General features: G+C 40.8%; 3 protein-coding genes across 8 annotated transcripts in view; 1 reads left to right on the top strand and 2 right to left on the bottom strand.

The window, feature by feature from the left end:
- The window catches only part of LOC129745592 (vanin-like protein 2), a 38,281-nt gene extending 32,510 nt beyond the window's left edge, over positions 1-5,771 (top strand). For all 6 annotated transcript variants that reach the window (XM_055738749.1, XM_055738750.1, XM_055738751.1 and 3 more), the window contains 2 exons: positions 3,911-5,097; positions 5,159-5,771. In XM_055738749.1, the coding sequence (XP_055594724.1) occupies positions 3,911-5,097; positions 5,159-5,438 (1,467 nt within the window). In that variant the 3' untranslated portion in view covers positions 5,439-5,771. The remainder of the gene's footprint in view (positions 1-3,910; positions 5,098-5,158) is intronic.
- A 1,903-nt stretch (positions 5,772-7,674) lies between these two features.
- Positions 7,675-9,359, bottom strand: LOC129743090 (UPF0046 protein K07C11.7-like). Its single transcript, XM_055735042.1, is given in 6 exon segments — positions 7,675-8,228; positions 8,338-8,665; positions 8,752-8,909; positions 8,969-9,034; positions 9,037-9,193; positions 9,333-9,359. Coding segments are annotated over 5 exon segments (471 nt in total). The 3' UTR covers positions 7,675-8,228; positions 8,338-8,602.
- A 7,637-nt stretch (positions 9,360-16,996) lies between these two features.
- LOC129745978 (leucine-rich repeat-containing protein 47-like) lies at positions 16,997-19,264 on the bottom strand. The gene is made up of 3 exons (XM_055739391.1): positions 18,629-19,264; positions 18,434-18,569; positions 16,997-18,311 (listed from the first exon to the last, which is right to left on the bottom strand). Exons 1-3 carry the CDS (start codon positions 19,121-19,123, stop codon positions 17,314-17,316), a joined length of 1,629 nt encoding a protein of 542 aa, XP_055595366.1. The 5' UTR covers positions 19,124-19,264; the 3' UTR covers positions 16,997-17,313.
- Between the last annotated feature and the right edge of the window lie 416 nt (positions 19,265-19,680).

Raw genomic sequence — 19,680 nt, forward strand, 5'->3', positions numbered from 1 at the left:
TCCTCCACGAAGCTCTCCATGCTGTAAGCCACCGGTTGTTTTGGTCGGAACACCGGCTTTTGATTCGCTTTCAGCACCAGCTGAATCGGGGTCTTGTTGCACAGGCCTGGCTTGGTGGTTGTGACAGGATGTCCGTGGTCGATGCCACAAAATAAAAATAACATAATAGCAAACATATTGTTAGCAACTTCAACATTGTTGCATTTTAGGATGAACCCATTTTATTTTCCCCCCATAAAATTTTAGATTTTTAGCGACTTACGTATGCTGGTCTTTCGCCACCCACGAAGGCTCCTTCGGATGATGCGTCATGCTTCGGGTTGCCAGCACAGACTTGCGCCGTGTTTGCTACGATGTGATTTGCCTCTCCCGGGCTGTGCGACACGCTTCGGATGACCTCACCCGTGCCGCACCCAGCGCTCGATGTGTTCGCTGACTGGCTTACTGATTTCGCACTTCGTTTGCGCAAACCGATCTTGCGCAATGGCCTCCTTCGTTGCTGTCGCTCTATGTCCGGAACTTGTTGTTTGGTTGATACGGTTCGGATGGACCTCCCCGCAGCACACCGCTCGTTTTCTGGCTCCTCGCCAGAGTTTGCGCAAAGCTGTTGCGCCGCTAATATGCCGGACCACAATTCCGGACCGAATCTTCTTATTTCTTCGCGCCTGCTTGCGCTTCGTCGACCGCTTCGCGTCGGACAACTCTGTCGAACACTGATTGCAATCTTGCAGCTCGTGACTGCACAAGCACCTTGCTGGTGACTTGTCATCAGCGCCAAAAGGAATGCTGAGACCAGGCGAATTCCCGGAACTGCTGCACAATGGGCTAGAAACCGATAGGCGTACCCTCCGGCTGGCGGAGAAAACAAATGTGAGCCGCTATCCGAGAGGCTCCTCCTTCCGGACGATGATGAATGTTCGCTGGGGCAAAAACGTGTGAGTGGAAACTTGATTTCCAATCCCAGGTGAAATTGCCTCGTTTTCCTCCGACTGTGCCCGGATAATGTTCCTAAATCGAACAGGATCGATAAGTGATCCGATATGCCACCAGATGGCGTTCCTGACGGGTGCCAAGATTCCACTAATGTTCCACAAACGCTTGCCAAGATGCTGCGATGACCCGACGAGAAAATGACGGCAATGGCTTTCCCCAAATGGGTTACAAATCGCCGCACCAATGAGTTTCCACGAGGTGGCGTAAAAGGGTGATGTAAAGGATGAAGCAATGCAGAAAAAAAAGGTCCTGGGGAGACAAAATCTCTTATCAGGCGCGAGCCAGTTTGGCGTTGATGTTGCTAGTACTTACAGTCAGAGCTGACCCTTTTTGGAGGATGTTTTTCTTCTTCTTTGGCCCCTTTTCGCATCTGTGGAGGTCGGTTTCTACCAACCAGCGGATCGACTCTAGAAGAGGCAAAAAGCACTATGACATAAATGTCGATCGTCCAGGCTGTTCGGATGCAGCGCTTACCTGACGATTCCTTGTGTCCAATGTCCGTTCCCGTCGTTTCACGGTTTGGAAAGGACAAGTTTTGGCCGACCACTTTGGTGGAATTTATCTGAGGGCAAAGGTTTTTTCCTTGTGTTAGGACCAGTTATATTTTTAGTAATCTGGATCCGCTTACCTCTTCGTGCTCTGGATTGTTTTCTTGTGGACTCGTCCACTCACGGCTTGAAAACAGCCGGCTCTTGGCGACCAACTGACAACAAACGACTGCCTCGTTGCGCGTGCCCCGAATCGGTTTCCTGCCGACCGGTTGGTGGAACGTAGCTACAAATTTGGCATAATGTTAGAATCCGCCCTGTGCCGTTTTCTCGTCGGTGTTCCAATGCCGCTTACCTGATTGATTCGCAGGAAATAAATTTTCTCGGGTAGCGACGTTCATCGCAATGGCGCACGAACGATTCACTCGCGAACTTTTGCACTTTTGGTGCCGTTTTCCGGAAATGCTTTTTTGTCGTGTTGACAAGTAAAACAGTGATGCCAATTTTTCGGTGCCAATTTGTCATTGACTTTTTTTCAGACCAGGTTGTTCCATGGCGGGCAGATTGTTCCGTTATTATTTTTTCCAGTGTTTTAACGTTTTGATGATTGCAAATATAAATTATTTGCTTATTTCGTGTACGCACGCTGTAAATCATTTATGAGGGAATGGGTTTAAAATAAAAATGTTTGCTGATGCGCTCATATCGTATCTTAAATATAACAGAAAAGATTAAATGTAACATGGTGAACACGTCGGGGAAACGGGCCCGGAGGTCGGTAACGTCTTGAGTGGGCTGACTGGAGATTTGGTTGCAGAACGATGTGATCGGCTGGTTCCACAAGCCGAATTGGTCCATCAAGTCGATACCTAGAATGTTGAGACACACGTTAGGCGCTGATACCAAACACTTACCCTCTGGCAGTACTCTGGAGAGTGATGCTGCAGTGTAGCTCCGAAACGAGTTCCAGAGGTTCTTCGGACGCTGTTTTTGCCCGAAACTGGTTGAACCTTCGGACGGCCCAGTTTGACCCATGATTGGTGCGAGATTATGGAGATGTCCGACCCAGTGTCCAACTGGAGTCGGAGGGGAACACCATTGACCCAACGTTGATGAATTTCCGCCCTTGGCGAATGTTTCCGACTGTCACTGTTTTCGTTGAGTGTTGTCGCTTCTTCTTGAAGTTTTTCTTGGGCTGCTGCTTGCTCGGGGCACTTGATGATGATTTTGTTGCAAACAGGCGCAGTACCCATTCGATGCCCCTGCTTGCCGCAGTCACGGCACTTGTGATCGCGGAATCGGCAATCTTTGCTGAAATGCATTTCTCCACAGAACCAGCAGGGTGTTTTAGGCTGATCGTGGGTGGTGCTGCCGCTGGTTGAAAAACGCCGGGGCCTCTGGTTGTGTGCAACGTAGTTGACAGCTGACGGATTTTCCACTATGACAGTGTCCATCTTGAGGTTGACGAGGTTGTTGCACTGCTCAACTATTTGCTGAAGTGTGAGGTCCGCTGATTAATTCAGCTTATAGATGAGCCGCATCCTGATTTCGGCGTCTTGTTTGGATTTGAGGCCGCACACAAACGTCAGAACTTTGAACTGGTCTTCGGTGAGTTCTGATAGTTTGAAGTCGACGCAGGACTTGTTCACCAGGCACGAGGAGGCGAGATAGTCCTCACTGTCCTCCTTGGTTGTCTGGAGGCAATTACATCGTGGCGGGAAGATGGAAACAGACGCACCAAACAGCGATTTTAACTTTGCCACCGTTTCGCTGAAGGAAAACTCACGAGTCAGCTCTGGCAAAATAAAGCTGTTGTATCGCTCGTGATCCGGCGGGCTCATTTTCCGTAGCAGGAGCCGTACTTTAGCCGCGTCATCCAGCTTATTGGCGTCTTTCTCGAAGAGATCGCCGTAGCGGAAAAACCGCGCGTCGAATGTGTATCCGGTTTCTTTGTCGTACACGAATTCCGCCATGTTGCTGGACAGGGAATCGAGTACGGTTTCGTCGCGGGACAGCTTGTTGTGGCGGACAGCTGCTGGGAAGGCTGGACCATCAGCTTTTGTTGATTGGCCAGGATCTGCACGATCGTATCCGAGAGCGTTGACTGCTGCGCTCCTGCACCAAGTGCACCACTTTGGTTGGTCGCCATCGCGAAATTTTCCACGTGCTTTCTGCCGATTCACAGAAACGCGATTTGTACACCCACAGAAGAGATCGCAACCAAGTAGGCTCATACCACAACAGAATGATTGAATAAAAAATGTTAGATAAGGTTTAAAAAACAGAAAAAAAATCATTTGAGAGATTCGGATTTCAATTTCAGATTTCAGATTCAGATTTAGATTCAAAATTTCAGATTCATTCCTTCCCAGTCCTAATTTAAACTGATTCACTGAAAAAAATAATACAATTTTTGTAACCTTCCCCAGAACTTGGACATCATAGTCTTCCCGGAGCTGACGCTCAACACCCTCTCGGACCCGGTCTACGTTCCTGAGCCCCCGGATGCAATCATCCCCTGCCGGCCGGACTCCCCGGAACTCCTATCTCGGGTGTCCTGCCTGGCTGCCGAAACCGGCAAGTACATTGTGATAAATCTGTCCGAGATCTTCAACTGTGATTCGACACCGGAAGACGATCCGCGACCCTGTGGTCCTCACGGGTTCCACCGGTACAACACCGACGTCGTATTTGACCGCAACGGAGCTGTGATAGCGCGATACCGCAAGTTTAACCTGTTCCGGGAGCCGGGCACCAACACGACCCACCTGCCGGAAATTGTAACCTTCGAGACTGACTTTGGGGTGACGTTTGGGATTTTCACCTGTTTCGATCTGCTGTTCGCGCGGCCAGCTCTGGAGCTGGTCAAGAGGGATGTTACCGATATTATTTTTCCTTCTATGTGGGTTTCGGAGCCTCCGTTTTTGACTTCGACACAGATTTTCGAAAGCTGGGCCTATGCGAACAATGTGAATCTGATTGCTTCGGGAACCAATTATGCCCCCGCCGGAAGTACAGGAACAGGAGTTTTTAACGGTCGCAATGGGGCCGTTTTCTCGTTTGTGACTGGTGAAGCCACCCGGAGATTGTTTCCGGTGCGAGTTCCCAAGATTAAGCGTGATGTCCCGGCTGAGGAGCAGAAAGAAACGGATACGTTTTCTGGGAGATTGCACGGGAAAAAGCTCGAGGACATACGAATGGGTCGTGATTTCCTGGAATATTTCACAACGATGCAGATCAACCCGGAGCGATATCATGACGAAATCGGACAAATCATCTGTAATGGTGATTTTTGTTGCGATTTCAGTGTGAAATTAACGGTCATCCCCGATCGAGAAGTCACTCATCATTATCGGTTTGCCGTTTTCGATGGGGATCGCACCTTCCAAGGTTATGTGGATGCCCACGTGTCCATCTGTGGGATCATTGCTTGCCGCAACGAGTCTCTCGCCAGTTGTGGACTTCCATTACACGAGAACTCGAATTACTTGGAGCTGGAGGAAATCTTCATCAAGGGCAGATTCGACGCTAACGGAACCCTCGCAATGCCAAATTCCCTGGATGACATGCTACACTCACTCGATAAGGATTATTATCAGTTCCATTCAGTTGTCAAGTAAGTGCCAAACCACAAAATTAATCGAGTACAAACCCCTAATCTCAACCTCACATTGCAGTTATTCAACCAATCAACAAAACGTTGAGATGATTCTCACAAATCCAGTGGCTAATCTACAGACATTTGCCATCTACGCGTTCAATCATAAGAATTTCGAATTCTTTAATCCGATCGATCCACCGCAAGAACCGATGACGGAAAACCCTAGCCCCGAAGACCAGAACGAGGATGATGACGGTGGATGTTCCCCGGTCAATGTTTCCACTGCACTTGTGATGGGCTTGTTGCTGCTGGTCAGCACCGTCCTTCCAATGCGCTGCAGTAGTATACGACTTTAATGTTTAATTTTCAAAAGTTGTTCAAACGACGACGGATTGTGAACAACTTTTTCTCTTTTTTTGTATATATTGTATAGTTTCACCTCCAATGTGCATGCCAAAAGATTTCGATGTAAGTAAAAGTGTAAATTATAGTTTGTATTAGTAGGAACAAAAAAATCGGCGAGTACTAAGCAGTCAACTTGAAGTTGATTATCGTGAATACATGTGTAATGATTAGTCGAATCGAAGAAAAACTCAGTTAACAAATCGAACGTTTAGATAGTTATTGAAATTGTTACCAAATTTATATGAGGAAAAAAATAAAGCAATATTTAGTTTAAAACGACTTTATTTACCTCTCGTTTACTTGGAAATTTCCGAAAGCCTGATTCAGTTACATATGTAATCGACAGTATCGCTCGAGCTTTATATAGCCTATAAATCTATAGGTAAATGGTTTTATATTGCAGATATCGTTGTACGAAAAATAGACTTTTGTTAAAGCTGTCAGCCATTTAATAAATGTTAAAATTATAACATGTAGTTAAATGAAAAACAAGCTGATAAGCATCTAGAATATATTGTTCATTGATCTTGAGTGCTGTTAAGAGGATTTAATCCTTTTTTACTTTTTTCGCAGGTGTTAACTTCCGTGAATAAGTCATGTTTTGTGTGATGTTATTTATCTGTTTCATGTTATATTCGTGAATTTCAATTTCAGTCTGATAAGATTTTTTGAAACAGTTCACTATTTTTATGGCATTCGTGACTTAATGGTATAGACTTAACAGAGCTTCTTAAATATTCCATTTTTTCCAAAAAGTCTGAAAGAGATTTTTCGCTTGATTCTTCGTTTTTTTATAATATTTCGAAAACAGTTCGTTTTATGTTGAGTTCCTCTCAAGCCTCTTTGTAACCGCAGTAATCAGTTAGGTTGTGTTGAACTATGTTTTATACACCACAGAATTGACAAATCGTTGCAGGACTTTTGTCAAACAAGTGTGAGTGAGTGATCCTGGTGTACCCTATACGTAGTCTCATAAGGACACGCTGGTCTGAGGAGAATTTCCGGTCTTTGGACATGTTTGGCGTGTATTTATTTTGTCTTAGAAAGGATTTATTCGAGTGCCATCGGCGTTCCCATGTCATCCCATATTGTCATCCAGGTAATATTTTTCACCGATCGTATAGCGTCTTGGCCTGGAGCTCTTGAGTTTGTATCGAATATGGGTCAGTAGCGTGCCATATTTGCGCATTTACCCTTTTCTTCGTTGCCAGGTATTCCGACGTGTCCTGGTACCAACGTAAAAGTAATATTGCGACCGCGTGTTTGATTCTCTAGAGACTGAATCCATGGATGTAGTGAATTAGCTTTGAAAAGAGCAGCCAAACAGCTGGAAGAATCGGTTAAGATCAGAAAACGATCATTCCTGTTGGTTTCTTGGACAGCAACATTTAGTGCCTACGCTTCTGCTGAGAAAATACTACATTCGCCGGGTAGTACACGCGCAGCTTATTTTCCTTGGCGGTATGTAGATTCCTGCTCCGATTTCGTTCGCGATCTTTGAACCATCTGTATAGGGCTGTATGTGTCCCGAATACCTTGCAATGATTTCATGGAATTTCGGGAGCACGATTGCGATAAAATCATGAGCGCCCGAATAGAAAAGTATGGTGAAAAAACCATGAGTTCCATATTCACAAACCATAAATTTAATGGTTTACACAATGCTTATTATCGTCCACTATACCGTGAATGCACATTGGAATTCATAATTTCCGACCATTCATTTCATCGTTTTGGCGAAAATAACCATGAAAAAGGGGTATTGTTATGCAGCGTGACCATGAAAAAAATGGCGATTTTCCATACATTCGGATGCTCAAAAATATAAAGTTCATGGTGGTAACAGCTTCCACTTTTTCATAGTAAAACAATGAAAATCCATTTAATTACATTGTTATAACGAAGATGTAAATCAAGGTTTTTCTATGGTATATAACTATTGTTTTAACCGTAAAGTTTCATGGTTTTACTATGAACTATTTATTGATTGGAATATTTAGCTAAAGTTATAACTTATTTCAAGGAATTTTATTCATGATTAGTTGTGCTTTACGTTTATTAAAAAGCACGACCAAACAGGAATATTATTCCTTAAAATAAGAATAACTTTAGCAAACTGATAAATTAAAAAAAAATCGAAATAATTTTATTCTATATTATAATTGTTTAACACTTTGGTATGGTAAGGCTTGAAAAAACAAGACATTTTCAAATTGTGCCATCCGGAACCTTGGATAGCAATAGCAACGTGAATCTTATTTCTAGTGCCGGTCTGTAGATAAAAATCCTTACCAGAATTGCAAGGTAATGCTTCGTGGTTTCCGTGTTTACCAGATTTGTGTTTAGGGCACATAATTGTATTGCCGCTTCGATGGACCGTAACTCAATCATGGCCCGGGCCATGTCCTCTAGGATTTTGTTTAGATCTATAGAGTGGCAGCGGTTTCCAGTCACTTCTACATAAATTCGTGATGCTCGTCTATTCGCGCACTCTTAATGGTAGCATGTTTAGTAATGCTGACTTGTTTTCCTTTTCCGTTGCTGTTCATGAGTTATGTTGACCAATCCATCCATGCTTTGTTCTAACCTTTCGCAAGCCGTCCGATCGAAGATATTCTACAGATCTCGCTACAAATCTGCCGTTCGGTTTCTAACTGCTCTATGATTCAGGCCATTGGTTAGAGCAACCACCAGTGTGTCAGTCAGTTCATCGTCTCAGATCCGTACTTGGTTGTGGGGAGCTGCAAGAGAACGAGAAATGTGGGCTATGTATAGGGTTCAATTATTTTCTCGAAGATAATTTTGTCGTGTTGATGTCACAAGTAGAAGCGTTAATAAAAATAATCTTACCATCGGAATTTATCTGGTAGCCTTCATGAACATGTCCAAATACGTGATACCGTGGTTTTATTCGTTGCTGATCTGTCGATGGCAACACAAACGGCACGTAGTAAATAAGATCTCCATGACTAACGAGAGGCGTATGTGTTATCAGGATATCAACCTTTTCTGAAATGTTCTCCCACTTTTCCGGGCAATCTTTGCTGCGCTTCACATTGAAGGCCCACTTGCAAAACTTCGGTTACCCATTTTAAGACCACACAATTCAATGCTATTATCCTGCAGTTAGGTGCACTTGCTGAACTGCTGATGAATATTTTCCGTTTTCACGGCTCTCCTGAAATAAACAAAAATTAGTAATGAAACATTCCATATTTAATCACTTGAGATTGAAGGAAAGGTATGAAGAAGACTTTCACAAACCTTCGAATTTCCAAGTGTTGGTATTTCGTCAAGAATGATAAATCCAGTTTTCTTGCAGCAGCCTCCGGTGACATTTTCAAAGGAGTACATGAAGGTGTGATCGAAGCTAAGTTCATGATTTTCCGCTTTGACCATTTTGTGTTTATGCGGAAGTTTTTCTGAAAATAAATACGATTGGTTAGAATCATCATTTGAGTTCGAAACGCAAAGTTTTTACCCAGCTTATTGTTGAAATCGAGGACCGCAATTTTCTGCACAAAGATATCTCCATCCGGAATGTCAAATGGTCGGTTAGCGAGTGTGTATTCGACATACAAACAACCCGGATCTTGTTGGCGGGGACATTCCTAGTCGGAGGCTTTGCATCGATTTTGATGGCATGCTGAAATTTAGAAAGTTTCTTCCAAGCGGGAGTTGGATCTTCCGTTGGGAGGATGGATATCTTCTTTCACGTTAATCCTTCCGGTTTGATATACGATAACACTGGCACTGAATTAAGCAAAATTTTGATAAATACTTTAAAAAATGGCGCGAGCGCGGAGTGAAAATAAAACTCTACACGAAAAATTATAAATAGGCACACAATGCAAAAGTTTAACAATGTTCATTGTGGTTTGGAATTTAATTTCACCATGAAATACACAGTAACAATGATAGTTACAAGAAAATTATTGTTATACTGTGGTTTTTATATTTTTGACAACATTGGAATATTTTGAAATAACGATGTACTTCACGGTGACTTTGAAAATGACGGTGGTTTCAAAATAAAAAGTGGTTGAAAAATATTTGGATATTACGATGAAGTGCACTGTTCCATTGAAATTAATTGTTCTGTTATATTATTACCATGGTCCTTGCTATTCGGGCGGTCTTGTGACTGGACAGATGTTGGGTACAATTTCGATGATGACTAGTTGAATGAAGCGCATGGATCTCTTTATAATTGACTAGCTGACCCGTTGTGCTTTGCTACACCTTCTGGAAATAAATGTAATTTGTAAAAATTTATTCAAATTTAGATTTTAGAGAGCATTTTTTTAAATCAAACCTCATCATACTTCAGAACCAACAACTTTGAAATGAGAGCTGCAGCTGCAGTTCTGAATTGCAATTCAAAGATGGTATATAATATTTACTGAAACTTGATCTCTAAACTCGTTTTTCAAGATCTGAAATTTGTACTCTGTACCCAAAAAAACCTTTTTAATATGGTCCCATCTTTGAAAAGCTCTTTATCTTAAATTTACATGGGAGCTCTCCCATCTTTTTCAATTTTGTCCCCCAGTGCTTGAAGAAGGTAGGCAAATTTAACCGGCTCGATACTCAAACAGCACTTATCATGGTAATGAAAAAAATATTAAATTAGTTATGGATCAAATACAGTGCAAATTTCATTTTTTTAAATAAATTTACTACGGTAAACATATAAATATTAAAAAAATATATCATTAGCATCACTTATTAAGTTCTCAGCGTTTATTTTTTATTCTCTCTTTGAAAGTCAAATATTCAAAAATGTAGGCAAAAACAAATTTCTAAGTTTACATTTGTCCCGTATATTGGGGCAAGTGTCAATGCAAAGCTTATTTACAGATGCGTCAGAGTAATGGCTTTAAAATCGAATGCTGTTCAAAGGGAATGACCTTCATTTACAAAGACATTTAAGAATTTTCAATATCCGCTGCAGTTTCAACATTCGGAATACCCCTTCTGGTCTTTCCAACATATTGAATCATTTTGAAGATGAATTTCTTAAAAGTTCGACGTTTCCCATGCCCCACCGTGTAAGTTGACAGAAGGGAATATTGTTTTTAACACTTTAAGGCTAAACTAAAAAAATTTCTTAAAAATTTTGCGTCCAGTTGAATATCAGTTCAAAAGTCTCGCTTTTCGAAGCGAACCAAAAGTCTCTTTTATGCAGCCATGTAACATAAAAACACTTTTCATGTTAAGTACGTACTTGAATTGGTATGTAAGCAAAAAGTACGATGGTTTTTTCAGAATTATTTAAAATAAAAAGCTCCCATTTTCATTTCTAAATTCGTTTCAGTTGTGTATTTGGGCCGAAGTAACAATTTCTAGAAGAAAACATAATTTTTAATTTTTTTTAACAGAAAAAGTTGAACGTTTGAACATGTTCTAATGTTCCTTGAATGAAAAGTCGAATGCTACCTACATTAACACGTACCAAATATGGAAGTATTTTTGCAAATCTTTCAATTGGTTTTGATTCGATTGATAAAATGCCAATCCGTGTCACATCTAGGCGTCATTTATTACCACGTGCTGTGTACAAATCCAAGAAAAAAACACATCTAGGTTGCATATCGCCCCACGTGTTTGAGAAACAGGCGCCTTATTGTTAAATTTTCCAGCAATCAATGAACAGTGTGCTTTGGTTACTATCCTCTTGCGACGACGTTTCCTCGCCAATGGAGACAAAAAACAAACCCCTCAAAGAAAATATGCTTGGTTGAGAAATACGCGCCAAAATATTCCTACGGATCAGTATGCTATGCCTGGGTTACTTTCCTTTTGCGACGCCTCGACCATAGAGACGAAAAACAAACCGTCCAAAGGAAAAAAAACATCTCAAGAAAATGGATGTCATGACTTTAATTTGTTTCGAAAAATTACAAATTTTGTATGAAAGCCTCTCCTTCCTTAAGTCGGATGGAGTTTTGACTATTACAGAAACCATCCCCGGCCTCAAAAACCCTCAGATGCCAGTTTTGACGATGATCGGATCAGTAGTTTTCGAGTCTATAGGGAACAGACAGACAGACAAACATTCATTTTTATATATATAGATGAGTATCGATCAATATCTTTCTCAACAACTTGGATTCCTATTTGTGCTAATCTTTGGATCAATAACAACCGAAACGGTATGACAACCTAACTACTTCGTTATAAATGGGTGAAAGCATCTTGTCCATGAAATTCATGTTGCAGCTAATCCAAATTCGTACATTAGTTTGGACGTTGCCAAATCGTAACCAACCTGAAGAAGGGTTTTACGGTGATTTTTTTGAGCTTACTTCCGAGTATTTTTAAAAGTCTAACACGGCTAGAGCAACTTTGGTTGACCGTTGAAAAGTGTTGACGGAACTGCATTTTTCAATCCAGGAGCACCCCCAACATTCTCATATTTCTAACTTGGGGTATTGGCTCTCTATTTAGTTTGATGGATGCTTTATTTCACATACATGCATAACTTGGACTTAGGAGCCGAAATCGTGAAACCTACAGTTTTTGTCCATTTGATAACAGCATTGACAGCTGCTTTCAGCTGTTGGAATCACGTCCTGTTTTCTCCCTTAGCATCAAAAGAACATATTCAGCATGAAGAAGGACATCAACGTTTCCGGGTTGACTCCAAAAAGTGGTTGCATGGCAACTAGAAATAACGTAACGGATAGCGTCGATACTTGGAGAACAACATTTTCCGCAATTCGTGGGCTCAACAGCGATCCGTTAGCTGATACTCGAATATCTGTTCTGAAGATAAATACACAGAACATTAAGCAAACTGCCTTTAACATTCCATTATCTTAAGCTATTCAGAATGTGAACCCTATTCGTCGGGTCGAACGCTTTAGAAATGTCGAGAGAAACTAGCTTTAAGTGTTCCGACCCGTTTATTTTGATGAGGGTTTCGAGTTGTGCAAAATGCGTGTCAATTAGGTGACCAGCGCGGAAAGCATGTTGGCTGTGGTCTAGTCGGTGTGTGTCTTCTAGTACAGTAATGAAGCGTCGATTGATCATGCGCTCTAACATCTTTCCCATGCAGCTTAAAAGCGTTATGGGTCTGTACCATCTGGTCAGCTGCGATTACCGTCAGCCTTCGGAATTGGGATGACGATGCCATGGCGCCAAGATGGTGGCAATTCTCCGGATGTACAAATCCGGTTGTAGAGCTGCAGGAGTGCGAGTTTGACTGATTCCGAAAATTTTCATAGTAGAGGATAACCGACGTTGTCCTTGCCAATAGATCTATCTTCACGTTGTTCTAATGCCCATAATATCTCCTACAAAGAGAAGTCTTTGTTCTAGTTTTCCTTCAGAAACTGCTGGTCAGATGTCGTAGATGTTTGATTTTAAACCTTTTTGGAGGGTAGATTTCGAAAACCGTTTCTTGTACTCATCTGCTAGCACGTTACAGATAGTAGAACCATCGCTGGTCGCTCCAGTTGTCAGATGCAGGATAATGTTGGAAGTGTTTCGCTTGCCCTGCAGACGGTTAACACGGTTCCACACTTCAGAAGATGGGGTTTTCGGATCGATACTTCCAATGAGTTCCTCCCATGACTTCTGTTTTGCGTTGCGTATAATTTTACGACAAATTGATCTAGCCTCATGAAACTGGGCCAGTGCTTCAGGTTTTCGTGGATCGTTATCGTTTGGTGTTCTTAATGATCGGAGCGTTCTGCATCCCTTTCTTGAATCCAATGGTCCTAGGGATTGTTTTTTTCTGCCGCTTCGATAAGTCGTTCTGTGAACTCGTCAGCTGCATTTCTTCAGGTATCAGATTATCGTCAGTCAATCTTCCAAAAGCTGCCGCATTAGCTCATTGCTGTTACCGCAGCTTTTAATAATCATTGGGATTTGGTCGCTGTCAGACGTGTTTGCAAGAATGTTTTCAAATTTCGTTTTCAGCTGATGCTTCGATCAGGGTGTTTTGGGGCGTTTTTGCTTAAAGGAGTGAGCTGTGAGGTTTGGCTGGTTGTAGGAGTTCTTTTTCCAGAGTCTATCCGAGACATTCTTATCTTCAAAGGATAAATCGTTTGCTCGGTTGCCAGTCTTGCGTTAGTTTGACTTCCACTCGGTTGGTTTATTTTAAGTGCAGAGTTGTGAACAAATTGTAGTGCTTCCATCTGGAATTTAAGGAGTGCGAAATTTTTTAGCTGGTCTCGAAGCTTCTCAACTTCCTTGTGCAGCAATTGAATCTCCCAATCCTTATCAGAATGTTCAGCGAATTGGTTTTGAACTTGGCTCAAGTATGTGTTTTGAGAACTGGTCCATTCAACTTACCCTCGAGCTTCGCAGACCGTCGACCGTCAAGAATATTCTTCTGTTTCAGCGGAACTTTATTGTACTTATCTTTTGCTCAAGTTACCACAAAAGGTAAACAAACAGTTTTGATTTTGTTCTCGGTAATTTTACAAGGTATTATGGGTTTATTAGCTAACTCCCGTATAAAGCAAGTCCGTCGATATCTTCTACAGGACGTCGGGCAAAAATGGAATTTCTGAAATAGTTTACCCGAATAAATTATTGAAAAAGTTATCCGCTATATGGGACGCATTTTCTCGAGTGGGTACCCGATCAAAAACTTACGATAAAAATTAATATTGTCTTGCGAGTATTTGAATAAAATCAGTTGCAATTTTACACGTACCTCCCTTTTCCTTAGAGCTTAAAAACGATTACTTACCAATTAAAACCCGTATTCGTTTCCGACGAGATTCCTTAGTTAGAGTTCTTAGTTGTCCACGGCTTCGAGAACTCTTTCAACCATGAAACGGTATCGTTTGCATTCTCATCGACCTTTTCTATGATGAAATCTTCGCTCACAGGATCAAATTTTTTTGATGAATTTCTTCTATCTTTGCTCTTTTGGCTCGTTTTTGCCTCGTATTTACTATGAGGTTATATAATTGACCTCCAGGATTCTTTTTTGAACCACCTTTTGGAATGAAATATTTGTTTGCAAGAGATTTTTCAAATGGAGAAACCGTTAATATTGCAGCTGTTTATCCTTTATGTATGTATGTTCTCATCAGTCCGTAATCCACGATCGAAATGATACTTGGCAATATTGCCGAGAAGCTCTTTTCGACTTTCTATCGAGAGCAAATCATAGATGCTGCACTTTATGATAGATTACTCACCTTCCGTTTAACGGAGCAAGTCGAGGAGAACCTCTGGTGTAATCGGTAATGATCGATGCGAGAACGGATTGTACGAATGTTCGAATGAACAACTCGGCTCATCGCTATTGGTCAATATTTCTTGCTCCTTTTGATGATGGTGGATAAATGTTTCCTGTTCTTTTTGATTTTGCTCATTGAATATTTCTAGCTCCAATTGAATTTGACAGTTTTCAACGGGCGGTTCAACACGCTCCTTGTTTTCAGAGCAGTTTTCAACATCTACTGTTTCGAACGAAATAAAATCGTATTCCTGCAAAAAAAAAAAAGAATTAAAGCCTTAAGTCAATTGTTATCAACATTTTTGATGAATTATAGAACAATATACAGAACTTGAAAAAATTATTAAAATTTTTATGTGTTCCCATTTTTATGTAATTCTCGATAGTCTGAACTTGAAGTTCCGGTTTACTTTGGTTGGTTTACTTTTTCGTCCAGAACTCTCAGAACACGAGTAGAAAAAATCGTGTCTAATAGTTTGAGATAAGAGGGACACAAGTGCACATCTGATTTCAAGCAAAACAAGACTATCACAGTGTGGTTGTTTTTCAAATGCTGATAATATTGAATTATTTTTAATTTCGGCCTGTGTCTTATACAGTATGCTTAGAGCACCCGTAAATCTGTGTACCTCAATTTTAGAAACATCTGCCTCTCTACTATTCCTGGTAACTTCCGGTCACAAAAAAACACTTACCTGCCCGATGCCATTCCGAAATTCTTCGGAAAATTTCTTCCGAATTCCATCCAATTTCAGGCCCTGATGAAGATGAGGAGAAGAGCTCCAAAATCTCTTCTCGAGATGCCTTCACTAGCCGCTTTACGTCTATCTGGTTTCTTCCTGAATAAAAAAGAAATTATCATATAGAACATTTAATAAACTGTTTATTTTAAATATATTATACTTACCGATCACTTCCAGCGCTTCTACCAGCAGCTCCAAATCAGGCAATATTATCGACGCCAACTTCTTCCTTTCCGTCGCCATTTTGAATGAAGCAGAAAATGTTCAATGTACGCTTATTTTTATTTACCCATAATTTTTATTTTTGACCCATATACATTTGAAGAGAAAGAAGTTAACCCATATACACATGTTAAAGATTTTTCGAATACATTGTATGAGCAAAATATAATGTGTAGAACAATTTAAAATCGGTGTGTACGAATACATATACTCTTTTAGTGTATAGTTTTTGCAGTTTAGAGATTTCTACGTATTATTAAAACCTCGAACAAGGATGTACTCAAAATGTAGGTCGTTTATTGCAATAAACAAAAAAAATATTTCGATGTGGTTTTGATGAAATCTCGAACTTTTCGGCGAATATCACTCATCATAGTTTGGAAACCCTGTTCGCTGACCTCAACGGTCACTTTGTTCCACCATTTCTTCATCTATGTTGCATCCCGAGTCTTGCTTCTTCATCTTCGTCTTGACAATTGCCCAATATTTTTCAATAGGGCGGAGGATAGTTGGGTGAGTTGATGTCATTTTTTAAAAAAAACCACCTCGTTGTCTCGATACCTATAGTGGCAGCTGGCCAAAACTTTACGATCTTTTGTGAGATCTAATGTACGGAAAAATACGTTTTCTCAGGCATTCCTTTCTGTACATTTTAGAGTCCATGGTCTTGTTTGTCACAAAAATCGGGGTTTTTCGTCCGAAGCTGCAAATACCTTGCCAGATCAAACACTTTTTTGCAAACTTATCGGCAAAAATGAATTTGAATTTGCCGGGGACATCACCCCGACCAGTGACTTTATAAACTTTTTGTCGGAAAGCTGCCCAAAATCTACCTCCACATACGTTTCATCATCCATGAGGATGCATCTGTCGTACTTCGTTAGGACCTTGTTGTATAACTTCCGGGCACGTCCCTTGGCTACTACATTCTGCTGCAATATCCGGTTTGGTTGCTTATTGGCCCGATAAAATCGTATTCCTTCGTAATTTTTGAAAAACTATAATTCATTACGTTTTACCTTTTGACCCCTTGAACCAACGCGTTGCAATGGCTTGAAACTATTTGGCAGTTCTACTCACAAACCCTGAGCGAATATTCAAATCTATTAATTTTTGAAGATAAATGTTATACTTTTTTACTTGTGACTCTTCGTCACACTTTCTAACGAAATCCTTTTAAAAATAAATCCGTGTATCCTTGTATATCGTGTCATCAGTATGTGAAAAATTCTCGATAGTATAGTAATCAGTATCCCCGCATGTTGATGAGTTAAGTAGCATATTTTTTTTTAATTCTTATTGTAGAAAGGATTTCGGATCCATTGATGTACTTTTCAAGAAATGTCGTCGTAAGCATCTTATGCTTATTTTATTAGTAACTGGATTGATGAATCACAACATCGATTGTTTTAAATGTACTTTTGCGCTGTTTTTAGCAAGAAGACTAATAAAGACGGAAATTATCGGAAAACGTGGTTCAGTTAAAAAAAAATTATCAAAATGTGGTTTTCTGTGAAAAAAGTATAACTTTGAGCTTTGAAAGCTAAATGGGATATGAGAGCGTCCTGAGCTTATTCTTTCGTACATTCCTGTGCTGAACATACTATTAGTACCACGGTAAAACAGAAAATAGAAAACGTTTTAACAACAAATAGGAAATCAATCCTTATACTCAACATCGATTTTCTCCCCATCATCAAATACTAGATCACCCTTACCGGGATAAACGGACTGGAAATTACCATCGGCATCGAAGAGCCGCACCTGTTCCAGAGTCATCTCCTTGGATTTATCATAACTAACTACTGCCTTACCTTTCGGTCCCTTTTTCTTTTGACCTTCAGATGAGGCAGTCCGGGTTATCTGAACATCCATCAACAGCATCCGTTTGATCAGTGCCGACATCACCCGACGGCACTGATCCAAACTTACGGTACTAGTCACCTCCAGCAGCATGTCCTGGGTATCCGGACTGATCTTCGTTTCTTCGCAATTCGTTAGCGGTGGCAGACTGATAACTTTCTCATCGTCGGAGAAACATACGAAAACTTTACCCTCCAGAAGGTGCAGAAATTTGTAGATCCCGGAAAAAGTGGATCGTTTTTTCTCCTTCCTGATGGCTTCGGCGTGCTGTCGAAGATCTTCGTAATACTTTCCAGCAGTAATCTTTCCACCTCGAGCACCAAGGGGAGTGATTTCGATTTGATCCGACAGATCCGCCCGGTAGAGTAGATTGCCTTTGATTTTGGTCAAATCGTGGGTAGCAATTGTACCTAGCTCCCGTTTGCCGCACTCGTTATCGTGCAGATCGTTCTGTAGCTGTAGAAACTTCTTCATCGTTGTTATCGAGAAGCCACGAATGATGCAATGCAACAAATGGGGCCTCAAATCTTTGGCTTCTGCGGTGAAAGTGACTTTAAGGGAGGTGTCTTGGGCTTTCAAGATCGTTAGCTTTTGTCGGATATCAGCCACTGGCGGAGGAGAATCTGTGGTTTCTGAGCTTGCTTCCGAGTCGTTTTCCTGTGATTTTTTGGCGGTCGATTTTGGAGGAACGTGTCCGTTCTTTTCGATGTAATCGAGAACCTGCTTGCTGTGGCATTGTTCCACCAATTTTTTCAACCTCTTGTCTTTTAGAGGATTTCCAAGAAGATTGATGTCTGAAAATATAAGGAAAAAATAACTACGATTTAGATTGAGACTTTATAAATTCTAACAAAAATTCGAACAAAAATGATGAAATCACGATCATTTTCTACTCAGTGTTGTGGAGAACACTCACCTTTCAATTTGTGACACTTGACCAATGATTTCGGAACCAACTCAATCTTGTTTCCAGCTACGTTGAGAACTTTCAAACTTAACTGCTGTTGAAGACCATCAGGGATTTCCGTGATTTCATTTTTCTCGAGTATGATCTTGAAAAAATAAGGGCAATAAATAATTTAAGGTTAAAAAATAAAAGAAAATTAAATACTTCAGATAAGGCTGGAATATGGTTCGCATTCGCCTTCACTTCCGGCAAAAGCGGAAACTCCTCCAGTAGATTCGAGGACACATTTATTACCGACAACCTATCCAATCCACTCAAATCCACCCGTTTCAACCTGTTTCCAGACAGATTAACCGTCGTAAGCGATTTAAGCTGTCCCAGCTCCTCCGGCAGCGTTTCTATTCGATTACCGGACAAATCGAGCACTTTCAAAGCAGAAAGTTTACCAATTTCCGCCGGAACTGCGCTTATTTGATTGCGAAACAACAGCAATGATTGTAAATTTTCCAAATTGGCAATCTGTGGTGAAATACTGGCCAGCGGTGAATCGTTTATATCCAGGAGATTCAACGCCTTCAGTAGAAAAATAGCTTCATCCAACTGATCGTTGTTGGATTGGAACCTCTTTTGAGCGGTGCTTCCGGAAAGCTTCAGCTCCCGCCGGTTTTCCTCTTTGGCTGTCTGTACTTCCGGCCACATTGTGCTGCTCGACCGATGAAACACGGACACAAAACTCCCTTTTTAAAGTAAACCGCTTACCGGAGTTTCGAAATAACTTGTAATATCCACGCGAAATTACAACGAAATTAGAATGACATCAACAGAAAAACACGCGGCTTAAGCTGATGAGGGAGCTCAGTGAGTTCTAGTGAGTTCCTGTTTTGTTTTTGTTCGGTAGAATTCACGAAAAATTTATTTATACAGTTTTGAGTTTTTCATAACACATTCCAATTAATGCAATTGATTGCGTGGATTGCACAAAATAGTGAGTTTTGTAGTTATCAGTTTCTTGCATTAATCTAAAGAATTGAGTTGTTTGTCTAAATACTTTCAATTTTCATAGGTTTTAAACCCAAATTAATAAAGGGATGGATAATTCCATAAAAACAAAAAAATATAAAATAAAAAACAACACCAAAAATGAAAATATAAAAAAATTACAATAATGACATAATGTGTAACTACAAAATAAAACACGTGAAAAAACAAAAATCACAAAAAGACGCAAAATTACTACACACTCATCTGGCGCAACC

This window comes from Uranotaenia lowii, chromosome 2 (assembly GCF_029784155.1).
Source record: "Uranotaenia lowii strain MFRU-FL chromosome 2, ASM2978415v1, whole genome shotgun sequence".
NCBI classification, from domain to species: Eukaryota; Metazoa; Arthropoda; class Insecta; order Diptera; family Culicidae; genus Uranotaenia; species Uranotaenia lowii.

Bases quoted from the DNA above. Each gene is read 5' to 3' on its own strand.
- LOC129745978 (XM_055739391.1), bottom strand. From the start codon at position 19,123: ATGTGGCCGGAAGTACAGACAGCCAAAGAGGAAAACCGGCGGGAGCTG. The intron at 18,570-18,628 runs GTATTTAATTTT...TATTTTTTCAAG, and splicing joins ATATTCCAGCCTTATCTGAA to ATCATACTCGAGAAAAATGA. The intron at 18,312-18,433 runs GTGAGTGTTCTC...TTATATTTTCAG, and splicing joins CAAGTGTCACAAATTGAAAG to ACATCAATCTTCTTGGAAAT.